This window comes from Notamacropus eugenii, chromosome 1 (genome assembly GCF_028372415.1).
Source record: "Notamacropus eugenii isolate mMacEug1 chromosome 1, mMacEug1.pri_v2, whole genome shotgun sequence".
Classification (NCBI taxonomy): domain Eukaryota; kingdom Metazoa; phylum Chordata; class Mammalia; order Diprotodontia; family Macropodidae; genus Notamacropus; species Notamacropus eugenii.
In genome coordinates, this window is record NC_092872.1 from 530,499,762 (window position 1) to 530,521,795 (window position 22,034).

Below are 22,034 nucleotides of genomic sequence, written 5' to 3' on the forward strand. Positions count from 1 at the left end.
AGTAGTTAAGGCATTCAAAAGTAAAAAAAAAAAATAGCATCTAGAAATGCCGTTTGCTTAGTTTCAATTATAAGCTTTGTTTAACCAGTGATTCCCTTAACCATCTTCTTCAAAAGAATTGACATTCTCTTCCAAATTCCAGTGCCACTCCACTCCCCTCTTTATTTCTCTCACTCCCACTCATACTATACACAGTACCAACTAGGTTTTGAAAGTGAAGTCATAAGCTGTTTGAATATATCTGAAACTAGGTTAATTTGCCTCAAGGCATTTAGTAGACATACCTTCAGTAAAGCAGCTTAGTGCTCTTTATGATCCTTCTGTTAAGTCTTAAATTAATTCATTTTGGAAAATGATCCTTTAACTTTAATCATGATATAGTTAGGGTATATGTGACTTCCTATAAACTTATTCTATATGTTGATTTTATAGGCAAACGAAGGTTTAATATTAAACTATGGAAGACTTTCACAGATTGTTTTAACTGTCTGCCTATTGCAGCCATTGTGGATGAGAAGATCTTCTGTTGTCATGGAGGTAAACTAAGAAATTCACCTTATTTAGATTTATTTTTTGTTATTATGGTTATCTTCCTGATAATAGAAGAATAATTAGGAAATCAAGCAACTGAAATTGGATCATGAGAAACAAAAATAGCTCTTTCACTAATTGAGAACTGTATCTGAGTAATAAAACTGTATAATATGTTAAGATATCATTATAAAATCTAAAAACTCCTGCCACCTTTGGGAGACTGTTTGATCTAAAACAGTAGTCATCAAACTACGGTCTGAGGGTCAAATGTAAAAAACATTCTTAGTTCACTGGCAGGCTGCAGGCCAACTAGAGTATTAGTTGAGCTCCATTTGTAAATTGCATTTTGCTCTGATCTTCTCAGAAGACTTTCTACAATCGTCTTGCTGCAGTGTTTCCTACTTCATTAGTCCTAATCTCATTGAAAGGATTTTTTTGTGTGCACATGGACAAAGCTTAAGACACAACAGATTACAATGGAGATAACAAAGGCTTTATATGAAGATGAATATTGCTTTTCCATATGGTCTGCAATATATTGAAATGTGTAATAGCTTTTGTGACAGATAATGGTGTTCTGTCCATTTCAGCAAGTATTAAGTACATACTACCTTCTTTGTCTCTGGCCTCAAGGAGCTTAAAATCCATCTAATCGGAGAAAAAATATTTGTATATGTAAAAAAATATAGCAATAAATTCCAAAATGTGTGGCACATAAAGTAAATGCTGCAGAATTTCAGGGAAAGTAGAGATCAGTGAGGCCTAGAATTGTTGGGGAAAGCTTACTACAGTCTCTGGCTTTGATTTTAATGGCTAAGTTTTGGGGAGAAGACACTCCACGTTCTCAGATTTTGTTATATATTCAGAGAACAGAGAGATGACTTGTCTGTCTCCAATTAAGAGTATATTTTGGCACCTAGCTGGAAACAAATTTGTGTCAGTAAAGTAGGGCCAGATTATAAGGGACTTTAAATACCAAGCAGAGAAGCTTGCCTATATGTTCCAAGTAGAGAGAGATTTTCAGGGTTTTGACTATAGAAATAACATTGCAAAAGCATTTTTCAAGGAGATTGGGCAGCAATTCAAGTATAGAGTGATGAACATCATCATTGTTGTGGCAGGACATAGGTTAGTATAAGAGTAAAAATTGCTTCCCATTACTGCACCACATTATGATTTATGTAGTAACTTTTATACCCATTATTTCAACTGGGTATCACCAACAATCCAGTGAGATTGGTAGAGAATATAGAGAAATGGCTTACTGTCAAAGTCATTCCGTCATCCACATCTTCTAACTACTTGCTCTGCTCTTTCTACTACTGCAGTAGATTGCTCCTCCCGTAGTCATTGAATATGTTTTAATATCATTAAATGTTGGATTATAATAGCACATGTGCAGTTGTGCAGTTGACTGTTTGGCTGGGTTCTCTTAATAGGTCTTTAAGTGTAATAGAACTAGTGGAACTAAGACATGGTTAATTTTTTAAAATTTTAAGTTAATTTTTACTCTGAATTTCAACACCAAGTAAAAAGCACATTTTCATATACATAGTAGAACAGAAAATATATATGGAACTGAGAATCTATTAGGTACAGCTTTCTTTTAAAAATATATGTAATGAATTCACCATGTAACTTCAAAGCTGTCCTGTTTTGTAATGCCTTCTTTCTCATCATTTAAAACATGCTTTAATTACTTTTGGGGCAGAGGGAAGGGGGAGGTTGTCTCTCTTATCCTCAATTCTCTTTCTCCACTCACTTCCTCCAAATTGGAAAAAAATAAAAGAAAGTCCCTTATAACAGATGAATAATCAAGCAAAACAAATTTCTGCATTAGTTATGTTTTAAAAATGTGTATCTCATTCCGCTTCTTAAGTCCAGGGATGTTTAAATATATTCATACTGCCCCACAGAAAAACTTGGAGAAATTCCAGTAACCAGGTGGCCCAAATAATAAAGTCTTAATTATCTTTTAAATTTTCCCTCCTTTTCTAATTCTTTTGGTTTTTTTTAACTGATTTTATACTTCTCCAAAAATCACCAAGTGGTCATTGAACAGCAGCCCTTGATGAGCTTATTTTGCCAGGAAGAATAGAAAGCACTATTTTTCTTAGTCACTGCTGTTTAACTATAAAAGACATTTCATGACATTTCTACATAGCCAAAGTTATATCCTTTCTCCTTTCTATCCACAGTAGCCATCCCTCCCTCCTCTCCAAATTGCTTTGTGGTTGTTTTGAGCAAGAAAATTCATTTGGGAGAAGATTGGGAATGTGGTGGATAAAGAGATACAATCATGTTCTAATGGTATTAGCCCTTGTTAAGTGTCTTGCTGAGGAGGGTCAGTGGATAGAGCCCTTTTACTTGGTGGACTCACGAAGTTTGCTTTTGTTCCATTGTTTGTAGTCATGTCCAACTCTCTGCTGTCCCATTTGGGGTTTTCTTGGCAAAGATGCTGGAATGGTTTACCATTTCCTTCTCCAGCTCATTTTATAGATAAGAAAACTGAGACAAACAGGGTTAAGTGACTTGCCTGGGTCATACAGCTAATAAGTGTTTGAGGCCGTATTGAACTTGGGTCTTCCTAACTCCAGGCCTGGCGCTGTATCCATTGTGCCACCTAGTTGAATTCAGGAAGATCTTACACGTTCAAATATGCCTCAGACACATAATAGCTTTGTGACCCTGGGCAAGTAATTTAGCCTCTGTCAGTCCTACTTTTCTTCATCTGTAAAATGGGAATGATAATAGCACAAACCTTTGAAGATCAAATGAGGGTAAGGTATGTAAAGTGCTTTGCAAATGTTAAAGTGCTGTATAAATGTTAGTTATTAATTATCTTCCCTAGGGCCAGACCCTGGCGTTTTCTGAATTTTTATAGTGTTTGAAATGCTTCCAAAGTGCTTTTTGATTTTCAGGCACTAGTAGGATGATGTCTGGGAAGTAAGAGTAGGTAAAGCTGTATTTGTTTTAAAAAGAACACAAGTGAATTTCGTAGAAGATAGAGGTGGGAGGAGACAAAGGATACCTTTTTGTTCCTTAACTCCTCCTACTCTATTCCAAATTGTAATTCAGATCTCTACACTAATCTAGTTCTCAGTTTTACACTAATTTTCCACTTCTTCTTGTCCCTGTGCTATCAGATATTCTCCATACTATTTCTTTAAAATTTCCCTGTGCAAAAGGCTACCAGTACCTTATCTTGGTTAGCAAGAATCTCTAATTCTTGGTAATTCTTTTCTTAATTCTTTCCTAATCCCTAATCCTTGCTGGAATTCTTGCTAATGCTTTTGTTCCCAAAGAAAGTGTTATGATAAATTTGTGTGTCCCTCATTGTGTATTAGACTGCAGTAGCCTCCCATGGTCATCCTACCCCCAGTCTCCCTTCTCACAATCCATCCTACACAGCTGCCAGTTTAATTAATAAATATCAAACTGTTATTCTGTAACAGGCACTGTGCTAGGAAAACATATGATGAATGAATCAGTCTTTTCTCTTTCTAAGGCATACATAAGACTGTATGACTGTTGTACTCAAAGATATTCAGTGGCTCCCTATTGCCTCTGGAATATAAAATCCTAGGCCTAGCATTTAAAGTCATTCGAAATCTAGCTCCCACCTACCTTTCCAATCTTGTTTGGTGTTATTTCCCCTCATACATTCTCTTTTTAGCATACCAAAATACTGTTCTTTAGACTTGATATATTTATTACCTGTTACCTCTAGGCCTTTACCTGGAATGCGTTCCTCTTCACTTTTACTTTTAGATTCTCTAGCTTTCTTCAAAGTTCCTTTCAGGTGCAACTTGCTATGGGAAGCCCTTCCTGATTTCCCTCATTGTTAGTGTTCTGTCCTTTTCCTGAAGTTACTTTGTATTTATTTATCTGATACTTACATTTACCTCAAGGTGCGCTCTGATCTCTTCAGAATTGAGAATTCCTGGAGGTCAGCAGTTTCATTTTTGTATTTATATCTTCAACACCTGTCATAATGCCTTTCAGATCATTGACTCAATAAAAATTAAATATAATATATAAAATTATATTAAATGTAATATAAAATATAAATTAAAGATTTTTTGTAGATGGAGCTATCCGTTGTGTCCATTGTAAAAGCATGTTTGTAAATTAAAGACAGCATAATATTGTGGAGGAGCAGGAAGATGGAGGACAAGACATTTTCTCTGATCCCTATGACCTCTCCAACCTCTTCAGAACAGACAAGATAAATCAGCTTCATCTGTTTTCATGGTCTAGGTCAGAGACCCAGAATCCAAAAGAAGGTCAACAAAATAAAACACAAGAATCACTGCCAATCCTGAGCTCACTCAGCAAACATCCCTACCTGCTTCTGCCCTAGCAATCTCAAGTACCAGACATGGAAACCCCACACTCTGGTTGGTGCGTGCCAGTCCCCTTCCCCCCTCCCCCAACTATCCAGTGTCATGGAGCACCTGGTTCCAGGCTGCAAAAGTTTGCTCAGGCTATGACAGAACTGCTGGTGGTAGGCCAGACAACTGAGGAATGGAGAGAGTGTACAAGAAAATTGGAAGAAGACACTGGAGGCAAGAGACTTGCACCACTCACCAAGCCTGAGGGAAGAAGCACAGTATCCAGCTGTGGCCAGTTCTGTTCGCATGAAAGTCACTTGCGGCAGAGACCTAGGCTGGTGAACTGTGGGGAGAAGGCTGAAATGCATTGAGATCCAGCCCCCCCCCCCCCCCCCCCCCCATAGAAACTACCTTCAAAGAGGACAGAGTCAGAAAGTGAGCAATAGGGGAAAAATGGGAGTGGGGGATGGGGGGGGGTTGAAATTGCCAAATATTTGAGGAAGGAAAAAAACCAGAGACCTTGAACATAAGCAGATAAATCAAAAGAGAAAACATTAAGAACAGAAGGAAATATGGCCTCTAGATCTAGTAAATGAGTTCAGTTGTCCATAAATACTATAAAATCATGGAAAATGATCCAACATTTGATGAGATTGTGGACAATTAGGAGAACATGGAACCACAGCATGCTATTTCTGAGGGACTGAAAAGAAAAATGAGAATTATGAAAGCAGACTTTATGACCTGAACAGCAAAAACAGTGAGCAGAATAGAAAATAGAATCTGCCGTGGTGAGTTTCCCATAGGAAACAAAAGAGAACAATAGATTGGCAATGTTTATATGCAGAAATGAAAGACAATCTAAGAAACGCAAAAAACAGTAACATTGAAATATGCTCACTGTGCAAGAAAACATACTGATCTCTAAGACAGGATATACGTAGTGTGGTATAATGGAAAAGAGCATTGAATTTGAACTTGAAAGTCCTTGGTTTCTTTTCAGACTTGGCTTGAAGCTAGTAAATTCTGTGACTTTGTAGGAGATCCTTTAACTTTGTTATAGCTACATCACAGTTAGAGGAAAGTGCTTTGTAAACTGTCAATCACTGCATAAATGTGATATCTTTTTCTGTGGTGTTTGGGAGATAGGAAATAAATGAGCTGAGATTAGCAGCCTAGGAAGCTCTAGTTTAAGGAGATGGTTCTGACTAAGTCAACAATATACTATGGTACAAAACATTGCGTTTGATTAAGATAGAGATAAGAACTGGACCTGTGCTTTCATTGGCATAGAGAAGACCTGGATAGGGCATCCTCCCCATCAAGACAAACCAGCACCTTCTCCATAATGTGTGGTCTTAGAGAGTTGCTGAGAGTAGAGGTGTCAACCATGGCAGGTATGAATTGAACCATATTAAAATGTATTTGGGAAATATTCAGTGAAATAAATAAGAATACAATAAAATATGGATAACATTATAACCTTGTTGCTCCTCAGTTCTTTGTGGGTTTGACACTCCCAGCCTAGAGCCCTCAGAAGTTGTATCTTGCCCAGGGTCATAAAGCTGATAAGGTTGAGTGCCAGGACTGGAACCAAGGCTTTCTGGGTGTCAGTGCCAGTTTTCTATCCATGACACCATGTTGCCTTTATTAATTTATTTTTTAAAAAATTTAAGAACACTGCTTATTACATTTTTTAGAAGGTAGTGTAGCATTTATGCTAACATTATTTGTCTGTTGATAAAGATTATCCTTTCTTTGTGATGTAGAAATGGTCTCCCATTTTACATAAAGGATTTAGAGCTAGAAAGTGACCATAGAAATTATCTGGCCAGACCCTCATTGTCCAGATAAGAAAACTGGAGAATGGAGAGCTTGTGATTTAACACAGTTATCTTTCCACATTGCAACTTTACAATACATCAGTTTTGATATATTGTAGGGCAGCATAAGAAATTAAATGTGAATTTTTGGGGAGCTTTGCAGAAGTCACAGGTGACACATAAAAAGTTTGTAAACTGAGAAATGCATAAAATATATGTATACTGTTGTATAATATCAGCATATTTTATCTTCTAATGCCATAAATATACACAGTTTCTTTTTAAAGTTAAAATAAGTAAAAAGTTAAAGCTTGTGAAAAGAATGTGAAAGGTAGCAGATGACACACAAAGGCTTGAAATGTAGAAATGCCTCATTGACCTACATAGGACCAAATACTTAACCGAAATTTTACAGTAAGGTATCGAGAACACTCCATAAAAAAAAAAATTCAGACTTCTCTGGTACAAAGGGAGGGACAAAAAATTTTAGGATTTTTCCTGATCACAGGGGCACTACTCTCCTAACCCACACAGTGTGTAAGGGGTAACTGTACTACGTATTTATATAGCACTTTAAGATTTGCACAACATTTTACATATTTTGGATCTTTTGATTTTCACAACAGTCCTGAGAAGTACATGCTGCTGTTATCTTCATTTCACAGATTAAGGAAATGAGAATGAAAATGTTTAAGTGCCTTTCCCTGGGTCACTCAGGGAGTATCTAAAGCAGCATTAGAACTCAGGTCTTCCTGACTCTAAATCTGGTGCTCTTTCTGTTTCAACACCTATCTGCTAACATGATTTGTCTAAAGTCAAACAGGTAAGAAGTAGCAAAAGTAGAATTTAAATTCAGGATCTCAGACTCTGTTAGTCCAGTGTCCTTTCCACTAAACCATAGGTTTGACTAAAATGCAACAATTTTGGTGGACTTTTAAAAACAATATTCCAACCAAAATTTGTTTTTAGTGTAAACTCTTTCCAAGTTCTGGTGAAGGAAGTTCCAGGGACAGTGAGTGAGTAGACTTAGAGCATTTGTTTGACATATTCCCATGATTGGTAGTTTTTGGATTACTGTTGCCAGGGCAAGAATTGTAAGAGGAAGGGAGTAGCAACTTTGAAATGGCAGCTGTCAGAGGCCAGAGTGGCAAATGAAGTCTGGTGCTCAGGAGCATGCTATGAACATAGCTGGAAGAAAAGTGACCCTGAAGAGGAGCCTTAGAATGGCTTTACTAAATCAGGTTATGAAATTTTCTTTTGTGTAGGCTTTTTAAATGGAGTTGGTTCTTATTCCTCTTATTAGAGATGACCCTCTGAGTAACTAGGCATAGAATTCTGTATCACTGCTAGATTTTTTTTTCAGGTTGCCTATAAAACTAAATTTAAAAATAATTATTATAAGTAAGCAGTAAAAGAATAAGAACTGTTTAAAATATAGTGTGACATTAAGTTATATAAAATATGTATTCTGTATTTCTAAATGTGATATCTTTAATTGATAAGATTGTACTGTTTTTTCTGTTGACATCTGATTTTTGTAGATATTTGTGAATGTACACTCAAGTAGCTATCAATAGTCAGAAGTAAAGGTGGATTTTATATACAGAGAGAGTGAAATTAAAGTAAGTTCCTTGAAGTCAGATGCGCTTAGGTTTTTTTCCCTTCAAAAAAACCTTTTAAAAGCAAAACAAAGTTGCTATGTTTTTAATAATAAATTTCCTATTTGCTCTAAGTTCTGAAATTGTTATTTTAAAATATATTTTATTCAAGTATAATTAATTTTTGAGGTACTTTTTACTGAATGAATATTAAATATTTATACCACGTGTATTTTCTCTTGCTTTCTATTTAGGACTTTCGCCAGATCTTCAATCAATGGAACAGATACGAAGAATTATGAGACCAACAGATGTCCCTGATACAGGTATATTATGATGAAGACTTGGATAAAACATTCATTTTGGGTAAAATGCCATTCAAACGGGAGGTTTAGCAGTTTGGCCCTAATTTAATTATGTTTAGAGTTCTCTCTTGATGTTGCTCTGTCTAGTAGATGGACTGAATGGAGACTACTTGATCTGTATTAACTCGTATCTACACTGAAATTATCACACCAAAAAAATGGACTTAAAAATTTGATACTCTACTGTTACATGATTCTGGCCATCTTTTATTCCGTCACCAAGTTTTTCTCATGCTTCTTCCTTCATTAGTATATACTTTTTTATGGTACCTTCACAGTTTAGTCTGCTTCTACGTGTTGGTTGTTTCATGCACAAACTAACTTCCATCTTCAGTCCTTTCTCAGAACAATTTTTTTGTAGTGTGTGTATGTGTGTATGTATGCATATATGTGTATACCTAATCTTAGTCACTTTCTTTAAATTTTTCCAGTAGTTCCTTTATAATCTTCTACCTCTAGTCTGCTAACTTGTTAAGGCCCTTCTCAAGAATTGGCCAATTTTATTTAGTTAAAATTTGATTACACCATATACTGTTAAAATGAAGTAGTAGAATTACTTGTGAGGAGCTGTAGCAAGTCTGAACAAAAGTTCAGACTTCCCCTGGATGGCAAAGTATGGTGGCTGACTTTTGCAAATGATCTTAACATACTTTGTCCAGGACAGTTAGTTTACTTCAGTTGCAGTGGTAACAAAGGGAAGCAAAAGTTCACTCATCTAAAACCTCTGCATTGGCTTTGTAATGTACATTTGGGCTTTATGTGAGTATGTACATGTGTAATCAAGGAATTAGTATAGTCATATGAGTAGGGCGTTGGGGACATGGAAAGTTTTCCAAATAAACTACTCTTATTCAACTCTTCCTTGGAATAGCATCATCTTTCATAACAGTGCAAAACACTGACTTTGCCTCATTCTTCCATTTTGCAAAGCCTCTTTGCTGGCCTACAAATTGCCTACCAGCAAAAAGGAGGTGTAATAGCAAATGTCAACAAATTACTAAATTATGCAGACATGCTGGACTTATCCTTGATGTATGAGGAAAAAAAAATTCAGTGAGCAAGTAGGTCAGCCTCCTCTGGGTCTCCATTTTCTCATCTGCAAAGAAAGGAAGCTGGACTTAATGGATCTCTGAAGTCCTTTTCAGCCCTAAATCTATTATCAAAGATTTATTAAACACTTATATTAGGTCTAGATATTTATAGGCTAGATATTTATATAAGATGTAAATAGAATGAAGAAAAAAGTGAATTAAGATTGCCATAGCACAATAACAGTGACAAAACTCAAATGATAACTCCTTAGAAAAAATATTATGCTAAACATATACATTAAACTGAGTCTTTATGAAAGGAGCCTAATAATATAATTTTGACCATTTGATATCTGTATGTATGTATGTGGTTTTTGAGGGTCCTTCCAAAATCATTGCATTGACCCTTCAAATCTGTGCACCCCCACATTGTATATGGCATAACATAGAAACTTCTATCAAAATATTTAAATAAAGGCACATAAAAACAAGTTTTAGCCATCAGTAGAACAGTCACCTTTAGTGAATCTAGTGGAAGGAAAAGGGACAATTGAGATAGCACATAAGCATGGGAGGAATAGTAATGCAACAGAAAGAAATAGTATAGTTAGTAGGAAGATCTGGCTTTGATCATAAGCTTGTTTGTGTCTTAGATGGATGGAACATCTCAAGTGGCAATGTCACATGGGCATCCAGAGATCCTGTTTTGTTACTCAAAAGAGAGGTCAAAGCTAGTGATAAGAGATTTGATAGTCACCTGCAGAGATGAAGCCATAGGAATAAATGAGATTATCAGAGAGAAGTGTGTTAGAGAAATTAAATAAGGGCTGAATCTTGAGGATTACCTTCCCTAAAAGATTTAAAAGGAACTGATAAAGGAAGACAAAGGAAAAGAGTCAGAAAAGCAGGGGAAATGGTGAATCTGAAGCCATAAGAGAAAAAAGGGTTAGTAGAAGAGTCAGATGCTGTAAATTGGGTCAGTGAAAAGAGAATGACTAAAATGGTTTATTGATTTAATAATCATTGAAAATCTTGTAGAAAGCAGTTTCAGATTCATGTTCGTGGCAGAAGTCAGATTGTAAGGGAATTGAGGATAGTGTGTGTGTTGAAAAAAATAGTTATTCCTCCTGTATTGCGACTTTTCCCATCACAGTTTCAATATATTTCAGGTCAACATAAGAAATTAAATTGGGAATTTTGGGGGAGTTTTGTGGAAGGTACAGATGACAATGTGAAGGCCAGCAAATGACAGAAAAAGCTGAGAAACTCAGAAATGCATAAAATACGTGTGTATTATATAATATCAACATACTTTATCTTTTAATACCATAGATATGCCCAAATTTTATAATAAGGTACTTGGTAAACACCACATTAAAAAAAATTCAGACTTCTCTAGTACAAAGAGGGGCCAAAAAATTTTATGTAGATTTTCTCTTATCACAGGGATGCCATGCCCCTATATGGAGGGGATAAGTGTAGCAAGCTGTTTTTTGTTTATTTATTTAGTATTCCATTATCCCCCAGTTATATGTAAAAAACAATTATTAACATTTGCTTTTAAAACTTTGAGTTCCAGATTCTCTCCCTTCATCCCTCCATACCTCCCTCCACCTCTTTGAAAAGGAAAACAATTCCATATAGGTTATATATGTGTAGTCATGCAAAATCTATCCATAGTAGTCATATTGTGAGGGAAAAGACAGACCAAAAAAAAAAAAAACCTCAAGAAAATTTAGAAAGTGAAAAAGAAAGCAAAAGTTGCTTCACCCTGTTCAGATGCCATTAATTCTTTCTCTGGGAATGGATAGAATTTTTCATCATAAGTCCTTCAGAGTTGTCATGAATTGTTTTGTTGCTGAGAATAACTAAGTTTTCACAGCTGATCATATTACAGAATTGCTATTACTTTGTACCCAGTACATTTCACTTTGCATCCACCTTTGTAAGTCTTTCTAGGTTTTTCTGAGAGCATCCTGCTCATCATTTATTATAGTACAATAGTATTACACCATAATTACATGTGACAACTTATTCAGCCATTCCCCAATTGATGTGTATCCCCTCAATTTCTAACTTTTTGTCCCCAGAAAAGAGCTGGTATAAATATTTTTGTTCATATAGGTACTTTTCCTTTTGTTTTTTATCCCTTTGGGGATACAGACCCAGTAGTGATATTGCTATATCAAAGGGTGTACATGATTTTATAGCCCCTTTATAGTTCCTTTATAGTTCCAAATTGCTCTTTAGAGTGATTTAATCATTTCGCAATTCTGACAACAGTACATTAATATCTCATTTTTCCCACATCCCCTCCAATATTTATCATTCACCTTTTCTGTCCCATTATCTGATCTAATAAGTATGAGGTAGTACCTCAGAATTGTTTTAACTTGCATTTCTCCAATCAATGAGTTAGAATATGTTTCATATGACTACATGGGTTTACTTCATCTGCAAACTGATTATATCTTTTGATCACTTACCAATTGGGACATGGTTCTTATTTTTTATAGACATGACATAGTTCTTTATATGTTACAGAAATGAGACCTTTATCAGAGAAACTTACCAACCTATTTTTAAAAATCAACTCTCTTTTGAATCCCAAAACTAAATCAATAGTAACATGGTAAGTAAATAGTTATATATACATCCCATCATTACTTAATTATCTCGAGCGGAAGAGTATGGTGGCTTTAATTCTAAATAATTTTAAATAAGATCAATATCTAAAAGTCAAATAAAGGGAACTAAAAATTCATCCGTGTGAATGAATGAACATGTACTATATATACCAAGTACTCTACTAAATGTGGAGAGAAATACAAAAAAAGGAAGATTAATCCCTGACCTCAAGGAGTATACTTTCTAACAGGGGAAGACTATTGTAAATATAAAACAGAATGGTAGCCAGGAAGGGGGATGCTTTGGTTTAGGAAGTTACCAGGATAGTGAGTGGGAGTTTGGGGAGTAGATGGACATACTCTCAAGATACAGTGGAAGTCTTGATTTGATTATGATTCCAGAATTGTAAAGTTTGGGGAGTAGAGGTAGTAAAGTGAGGTATGACCTGAAATAGTGATCCTTAGTAGGCATTAATAAATCATATTCTAGGCAAACGAAATCCTAATTTCTATTTAGGGGTTACAGAAATATAGACTTTGAAACATTACCATTTTGCCTTTAATTATAAATTTTATTTGCCTGATATTTAATATTGATAAATTTTATGACATTTTAAAACCTTCCTACTCAATAAACAAGTTAAGTCTAATCTCTGTAAGATTTGGTTCCATGGATTGCAAACTTCTCGCATTAGAAGAGAATTTCACACCTACTGCAGTCTTCTGTTTCACCTAACATACATTGAGATACAATATCTAATGCAAGAACAAGGAAAGCACATTCTCAGAATACTAAGGAATTATAATGATAGCATGAAGAAGAGTTTTGTGCTCAATTATAAGTCAGCACTGACTTCTTCAAGGAAAATCTTGTAAAATGTATGTATCTAGCTTCAGAAGACCAGCAATTTCCTAGGTTAGGCAGTCAAGAGTCAGAACCAGTATGTACATTTAGTGTAGAATTAGAGTATTTCTGGTTATTTTAACAGTCTAAAACATTTTCTAATTAAAAATGCAAATGTGAAAAGTAAGAGCAAAAGAGGTTCACTATTCTTAAATGAAGACCCCAAACTTACCTTTCATGATAACTAATAAAACTATAGCAGAGCAGACATAAGAATCTGAACACAACTAAGCATACGAGTACAGAACTGAGCATATTTTGGTTTCACTATTTGTGGAAATCAGAACTTTCTTTTTGAAAGTATTTCAGTTTGTGATTATCATTTTATTTCTTCCCTGTTATCCGTAAGACTTGCTTTGTTTTGCCATCTAATACCAACCACTTTTCTAGCTGATTTTATATTCTACCTGCAACTGTTTCCTGAGTAGTACAGGTTGGTTTATTTAGTAGAGGCTTTAGTTCTTCCAGTCTGGCCTCAAGAGGTGGTCATTGAAAGAGTTGCCTACAGCAGTGGGAGTGTCTCAGAGTAATTTATAATGGCTCCCATCCTTGAATTTCACTTGATTTTTTTAGATAGTATAATTCTTCCAAGCATCAGACTGTCTCCAAATCCAGATTTGGTTTTTAGTTTTCATGTCTTTTGTTCATAAATTCATTTAAACTTTGGAGGCTTATATTTATTAAACCTTGAGGTTACTTTTGTCCAGCCTCAGAAGCTGGCTCCCTGAACTTTTCATGGAAACTGAAGGCATTGAGAATAATTTAGTCTTGAAGTCTTTGTTTTCAGAGGAGGTACTGTATAACAGTTTCCTTTCACTGGCTCTCCATTAGGGAAATCAATTCAGAAACAATTTGTTCTTGTTCATTTTCCACATATAGGCTTTAGGACCCAATTTTTTTTTCCCTTGCTGGATTTTGACCAGTTATGTTCTACGTGACAGTTTTTTTTAAGTTTGCATAGTCTTTGAACAGCTCATTCTGCAGCAAACCAAATGCTCAGCCAAAGCCAACTTTTTTCCCTAGAAGTTTGACAATGAATGAGATAAAGGAAGTGAGATGGTTAGCTGGATATTTTTGAGGAATCACAGGAAGTTTGTTTTGTTTTTGTTTTTTTGGTTAGGATTGGGAATAGTTACATATGTCTGTAGTAAAATGGTAAATAGCCAGTAGAGAGTTAGATGCAGCCTAAGAAAAAAGTAAGTTATTCCTGGAGGAAGTGGGAAGGAATGGCATGGATTTAGACTTAACTCCTTGTCCGAAAGTAGGACTTTTTAAAATAATCTTTGACTAAAAGGATGATGAGAGTGAGAGATAAAGCAAAAAAAAAATTGAGTGGAAGAAGAGGTTGGTAATTGAGGAATTTCTCTTGGATGATTTAAATCTCAGTGAAGTAGAAGATCTGTTAATAGTACTGATTTGGACTTAAAGTTTGAAGCATTTGCCAGTAAGGAGTTTGGTAGGGCATCATTAAGAATAGTCAGTAATAGAAGTACTTACTATGTGACAGGCATTGTGCTAAATGCTAGGGACAGAAAGAATGGCAAAATTCAGCCCCTTCCCTCAAGGAGCATACATTTTTTAAAGGGGACAGAACATTAAATTATGAGATTTATGAAATTATATAGAGTAGTTGAAAGTTATCTGAAAAGCAAAACCTTAGCAGCAGGGGGAGTCCCAGAAAGGCTTCCTTTAGAAGGTAGGATTTGTTAGTTTTAAAGGAAGCCATGAGTAGCAAAGGATTACTCTGACTAAACTTTCCACAGTCTTTGTGATTAGGTGTTAAAGGTTTTATGGATAGACATTCTCTCACATAGAATAAATGCTACTTTTAGAGTATTTGCAATTTATGTTTTAACTTAACGATATAGAAGCATTCCATCTATCAAATAGATTGTTTTTATATTAGAACATTATGTGGGCTGCCTCTGATTTACATACATATATATAAAAATTTTATTTCATTGTTGCAGAAAACTCTTGATGTGGAAAATTCTTTTTCCATTGCAAGTCTTAAACTCAGTCTTAGTGCCTGGGGAACAGAGAGGTGAACAGAGGGGTGTATGCCTCATGGTCATACAGCTAGGATGTGTCAGATGCAGGATTTGAGCTAAGATATTCCTGCTCCAAGGTCAGTTCTTTACTATGCCACACTGCCTCTCGCTGGATTCTAATAGGCTTCGTTATAATTATTTTTTACTTTTATATATGTAGTTATATATCATACTAACAGGTACAGTGATCAATTTTGTCAAGATAGTATTACTTTTAATTTGCATTTACATCTTAACATTCAAATAAGAAATTAAAAATAACCACAGAGATTGAATTAAAAACCCTTTTGAACCATTTTTAATCTTTGACATCTTACATCTTACCCTCTTTGATTATTTTCAAAGTTTTCATTAATGTTATATGGATCAGACATTATTCTTTATTGTCAAGAGGTAGAATTCAGTTTAGTTGTAGGTATTCTATTAAACAAAAAGCCTTAGTGACCTGGTGATTTCGTTAATGTAGATTCTTATTCCAGCTACACAGATATCACTCTTCTACAACTTCATAGAATATCTTCAAGAGTTGTTCTCTACAAAAAAAAAAATCATCCTGACAATCTGGTAATAAGCCTCTCCAGAGTTGAGTAGATTAATCCTTGCACAAGAAACATGGTTTCCACCAATAGGCCTGCAGCTAAAGTCTTTACATGTTAAACTGACCTACAGAATGATCTTGGCACTTAAAAAAAATTTTTTATTATTATGAACTTGCCAAACATCAACAGATAGGAACATTTCCATATAAGAAGAAGAGTACATATGAAACTGAATCTCCAGTATGTACAGTTTTTTAAAATATATATTTCAAATTTAACATAGTATTTCCAATGTTCTCCTATTTGTGTATCTTCTGAACTTCCTTGTATTCTACTTATTTAGGTAGGTTTAGCCATTTTCAGAAAGGTAATTGTGTAATCTCAGAGTTAGAAAGGACCTCAGAGGCCAACTAGTTAAACGTATGCCTGTACACAAAACCCCTGGGTGACATCCTTAAGTGGAGATCCAGTGGAAAAAAGCCTCCACTTTTCAAGGCAGACCATTTCATTTTTGCATATGTTGTTTACACTGTTAGGAAATATTTCTTACATCATACCTAAATTTATTTCTCTGCCTATTTCATCCATTTTTCTTACTTCGACTTTGGGGCTAGGTAGAACAAGTCTAATCATTCCATTTGATGGTTCTTTAAATGAAGACAGCTACCATTCTTCCTTCTCCCCCTCAACCTCCAACCATATCACTTGGCAGAATAGCCCCAACTCCTTCAATTGACTTTCATAACGTATGATTGACCTCTAGTATTTTTTACTTCCTCTGGAGGCTCTTCTTTCTTGTCAGTTTCCTTTCTAAAATATTACACAAAACTGAACGTTATTCTAGATAAGTTCGACCAGAGCAGATAGAGTATCATTACCTCCCTAATCCAGTATGCTGTGCCACTCTTGTTGCAACCTCAGATATTGTTAGCTTTTCTGGGTTCCATAAAGCCATCCAGATTTTATTCACAACAGTTGTCTGATACTATATTATGCTTGTGAAATTTCCTTTTTTTTTTTAAACTCACATTAAAGACTACATTTTTTCTTATTAGATTTGCCCCATTTTTCTAGTCTATTGAGATATATTTAGATCCTGATTCTCTTATTCAGTGCTTTAGCTATTTGCTGTCCAGTCTTGTGTCATCTCCAAGTATAAGAAGCATATCCTCTCAATTAAATTCAATCCCTTAATGACTTCTCTTAGTATCATTTTATAGATGAGAAAACTGAGATCCATGGGGGTTAAGTGGCTTCTCCACACACTAAGTGGGATTTGAACTCAGATTTTCCTGGCTTTACTAAATGTTCTTTTGGTTCAGGCCACTCATCTAGTTTTAAATTCTGTCAGCTATACCACTGTTTGACTCATATTTCCATTTTGTCCAGAAAGATCGCAGAAGAGACTTTCTCCAATGCTTCAGGTATATTATAGCCGTTGCATTCCTTCAACGTACCTAGCAATCTAGTAATTCTATTAAAAATTAATCTGGTCTTGCATGATCTTATTTTTTAAGTGTATATTAAATTTAACGTCAGTACGAAGACTGCCCTGCTTATTTCTGTTCCCCTCCTTTCTTTTGCTCTTTTCTCTGTATTTTTTGATGTTTTATTAACATTTTTTTTCCCCTTATCACAGTCACCATCCACCCCTTTTCTCTCTCCCCGGCTCCCAAATAAATAAAATAAAAGCCCTTCCTTAAAATGAGGATTATTTCAAGTGAAACAGATTTGCACATTGGCCATGTCTGAAAAGATGGGAATTGTTCTGTACCTCTAGTCCATCCTTCTGCTAGGAGGTAGAAAGTATGTCATGTTTTGTTTTTTTTGTGTGTGTGGTATTGATCAGAATTCTCAAGTCATTCATAGTTATTTTCTTTGCATCATTGTAAAAGCAATTTCCTTGTTCTGCTCAGTTTACTCTTCATTAGTTCGTACAAGTCTTCTTAGATTTCTCTGAGTGCATCATGACCTACTCTTGATGAAACTGTGCTGGTGCTTTGTGATTATCACTGTTTTTCTTTCTAGTAGTTCACAAATCATCCCTCTAATAACATTTATAAATTTTACCAGAAACTACAGGCAAGTTTGTTGTCTTATAGTCTCTTTATTTCAGAGGGGTTCGTTATACTCTTATCATTATCTTCCCTACTTTCCTTTCCTCTGTCTCCCTGTCTGAAACAAACAGGAAATTAAGACCAGTTCAGATAGCTGAGAAAATACATTTTGTGTTATTGTTGAAGTTTTGAAATTTGAGAGTTTGGTCTAGTAAATACAGCATAGATGAGACATTTCCAACCCCAGCAGCATCTTCCCTCTCCCTACAAAATTTCCCCCACAAAATACCAGAGAGGGGCTATTTAATTTGGTGCTTCTAATTTTTCCACTGTACATGTATCTCCAGCGCATACTGTAATGTCTGGCACATAGTCGTTGTTGTTCAGTCATGTCTGACTCTTCAGGACCCCATTTAGGATTTTCATGGCAAAGATACTGGAGTGGTTTGCCATTACCTTCTCCAACTCATTTTGCAGATGAGGAAACAAAGTTAAACAGCGTTAAAGTGACCTGTCCAGGGTCACACACAGCTAGTAAATGTCTAAGGCCAAGTTTGAACACTGGAAGAATGGTCTTCCTGACTCCAGTCACTTCCTGATTGGCACATAGTAAGCATTTAACAAATGCATATTGACTGATTGTACAAGTTAAGATATAAAAGGAAGAAAGATTTTTAACCTTGAGTTTAATTTATGAAAACTAAATAAAAATTTAAGAGCCTTTGAAACCAATAATAGAGAAGAGAAAGAATTTTATCCCGAATAATTCAAACACATTTTCTTTCTCCTTTACCACAGTACTTTTTTTCTCTTGAGTATCCTCTTTGCTCATCCTTTTTTCTCCCCATTTCCTTTACAAATTTATGGAACGTATGAAACTTGAAAGAAAACAAACAAATGAGAGCTGGAAAGGATTCTTAGGATTATTATAGCATATTATTCTACTGTCAGTGACCATGGAGTCCCCACAGCCCATAAATGATCTGTATCAGAAGGTAGAAATGTCATTGTAGGAGGGGAGAGGGGAGAAGGCAGGAAAAAGCAGCTGAACTAATACAAGCTATAGACAAAAGAGTATTATGCTTAATGACATAATTTTCAGGGCATTGAAGGAATCAGTTCTTAAGATATTTGAAATAAAGGAGGATACCATTATTACTGGAAAAAACCTGAGAAACTATCAACTACCTGTTTTCCTGTCTACAAATTCTTAATGAAACTAATCTACACACTTACCAAGGACATACTTGATGAAAATATGAGAGTTAAACCAGCAGGCTTTTGCATACATTCTGAAACATCACATTTTTACATAATTTCCTACAAGGCATAGAGAATATAAAATTCTGCCTTTGTGTGACTTTTTTTAAAAGACTTGATTTTGTAGAGGAAAATGTAGCATTAAAGATTCTTAAACTATTTTGTTCTATGTTAAAATCATAAGAATTTTCTTATTGATGCAACAAACTTGTTAATTTTGTTGAGCCACCTTGTTAATAACACCTGAGACCGAAGGTATTTGCCTCTGTTATAGGAAATAGCTGTTACATGGAAAAGGAGAAGGATTTTTTAGAGCTGGCCAGGTCCTCTATGTGATCTGTTTGTAGATGACATGGTGATGATTATATCAAGATCTAGGATATTGCTGAGCATCCTAATGAGATCCATAATAAATGGAGAATTTGGCCTAACTGCAAAGGATAATGTTAATAAAGAATATCTGTTTTTCAAACTATGCCCTGGAGGTTCACAGACACCCTTTATAATTTGTCCATCAGTATAATGCAAATGAACCATGAACCAGATCCTTTGACCAGGTAGAATTGAATACGTTGAAAAAAAGTATTAGATAGCATTTTAGAAAGTGTACAATTTTCAATGACTCCCCAAGCTTTTCCCTCCAAAATCTACCTTTTTAACATCTGGGATATGCTATCTGACTCTGAAGAAATAAAACTTCATTTCATCCAGAAGGCAATGAAGGAGCACATGGAGAGCTTAAGTGGGTTGCAGTAAATTACCAACAAAGACTTACACGTGAAAAGCAGCTTGAAAGATGTTATCAGAGAAATAAATGACTAGAAAGAAAACCACCTTGTCCTCCACTGGTATCCATTCAATGTCAAAAGACATGGAGTAGAAATAGAATAAGCCTCCAGTATATTAGATTCCCATCCCTTCGATAAAATTTATAGAAGAATGTCAACAGAAATTATACTAGATGGGTTTATAATCTGCACTATTGGAAGACATACCCCATATCATTGAGATCCTAAATCCATCATTGTGTCTTTTACTTAGGTACTGCCATGTGTAGGTCTTATTTTATTAAATGTGAGCATCGTCTACTATGGGTAGTTATTCCTCACTGTGTTCGTGGACAGTAATAAATGTATACTTGTATATTGGGGTCTTACTGAGAATAATAACTAACATTTACATAATGATTCACAGTTTAAAAAGTACCTTCTGTGAGGTAGGTAGTATAGGCAGTTCTCTAGTTCCTAGATTAGGACAATTATTTAAATAGATTTAAGAATTTGCTCAGAGTTAAGACATCTGTTCTTGGCCAGACCCAAGATCTTAACCTTTCTAAAGTTAGCATTTTTGCTCTATACCACTGCTTTACCAATATCATACTCTTTGCTACTAGTTTGTTTATGGTGGTTTTAATGACTTGGAGGGAAAGAAGTAGATGTGTTCAAAAAGCTGAGTTGAGTACTGAATTTTATAAGTTAAGGATATTTGAGTATTCAGCTTTATAAAGTTAAAAATAAACTCCTGTCATGAGCTTGGCATAGTATAAAGTGAAAGTTGACTTAATACTCTGCCTTCAGGGAATTTACAGTCCAGTGAGATTGGGTAGGATACAATATAATTGTATGAAAAGAAGGTGGTTAAGTTACGCATGTGCTTTACTTCAGTAGATGGAGTGATGATACTCTAGATAGCATAGAGGATTGACTTGAGTAAAGTTATATAGTGGGAGAATTTTAAGACTAGAAGACGTTGATGTTCTGGTTTGTTGAAGGGGAGGTGTAAAAAACCAGGCAGGACAGCAGGTAGATTGGATCCAGGTAATAAATGGGATGGCCTTGAATGCCAGCGTCAGGGTGATTCAATGGTTGAGAGTTTAAGATAGAATACTTCTGTGTCATATTTTAGTAATTTTTTCACTGCTGTCTTTTTCAAGGTTTACTTTGTGATTTGCTGTGGTCTGACCCAGATAAGGATGTACAAGGTTGGGGAGAAAATGATCGTGGTGTTTCTTTCACATTTGGGGCTGATGTGGTCAGTAAATTTCTGAATCGTCATGACTTGGACTTAATTTGTCGAGCTCATCAGGTATGAAAAATCTAAAACTTGTTTTGATAAATGTTTCTTAATGTTTTTACCCCATCAAGTGGACTTAGTAAGAGAGATACCTTTGTTCCTTGTGGCTAATTTATTTTAACAAGTATTTTATTAAGTGACCATATGCAAGACTCTAAGCTAAGTGCTGGGAATAAGAATAGAAAAACAAAACATTCCCTGCCTTAAGGAGTTTATATTCTACTGGAATAGAAGTTTTTCTTTAAAAATTTATAAAGGGATATATTTTTACCATGTTTTACATGCTACTTCCACAAGCAAAGAATGGGTTTTACATTTTTAAATAATGTTTTGTTGTATTTAAAAAGGTAAAAATCATTCTTAGCTCTGCCTTGCAAAAACAGGCAGCTGGCCTTGGGCAAACTAGACCCCTGCTTTACATAATTAACATCTGCCACTGAATTATTAAGTACTTTTTGTGGTGCCAGACTTGGTGTACAAAAACAGAAGTGAAGATCCCTGCTCTCAAGGACTTCACATTCTAATGATTTTATGACTCTAATCTGTTAACCTAATCTTAGACCTTGTAAGCATTGGCAAGGATTAGAAACAGATTTCTAATTTGTCTGTTTAGTTTATTTTGTTATGTAATTTTCTGAAAACTTATTAAAAAAAAATACTTAACCATGTTTGTCTTGGTCATTTGTTTTCTTTAAAAAATAATCTAACTTTCTCGTGCTATTAATTAATTAAAGAAAACGTTTTCTAATAATTACATGAGAATATTCCAGTTAAGCCTCAACTGACATGGCATATATCTTTGAAAAATTATTTTTAGGGTAAAAATCTTTGCATGGCT

The 22,034-nt window shown here is 35.1% G+C and overlaps 1 protein-coding gene across 2 annotated transcripts in view; it reads left to right on the top strand.

The window, feature by feature from the left end:
* Nucleotides 1–22,034, top strand: part of PPP1CB (protein phosphatase 1 catalytic subunit beta) — a 76,645-nt gene that overhangs the window by 46,224 nt on the left and 8,387 nt on the right. For both annotated transcript variants that reach the window (XM_072634076.1, XM_072634077.1), the window contains exons 4-6: nt 433–537; nt 8,544–8,615; nt 21,057–21,208. In XM_072634076.1, the coding sequence (XP_072490177.1) occupies nt 433–537; nt 8,544–8,615; nt 21,057–21,208 (329 nt within the window). The remainder of the gene's footprint in view (nt 1–432; nt 538–8,543; nt 8,616–21,056; nt 21,209–22,034) is intronic.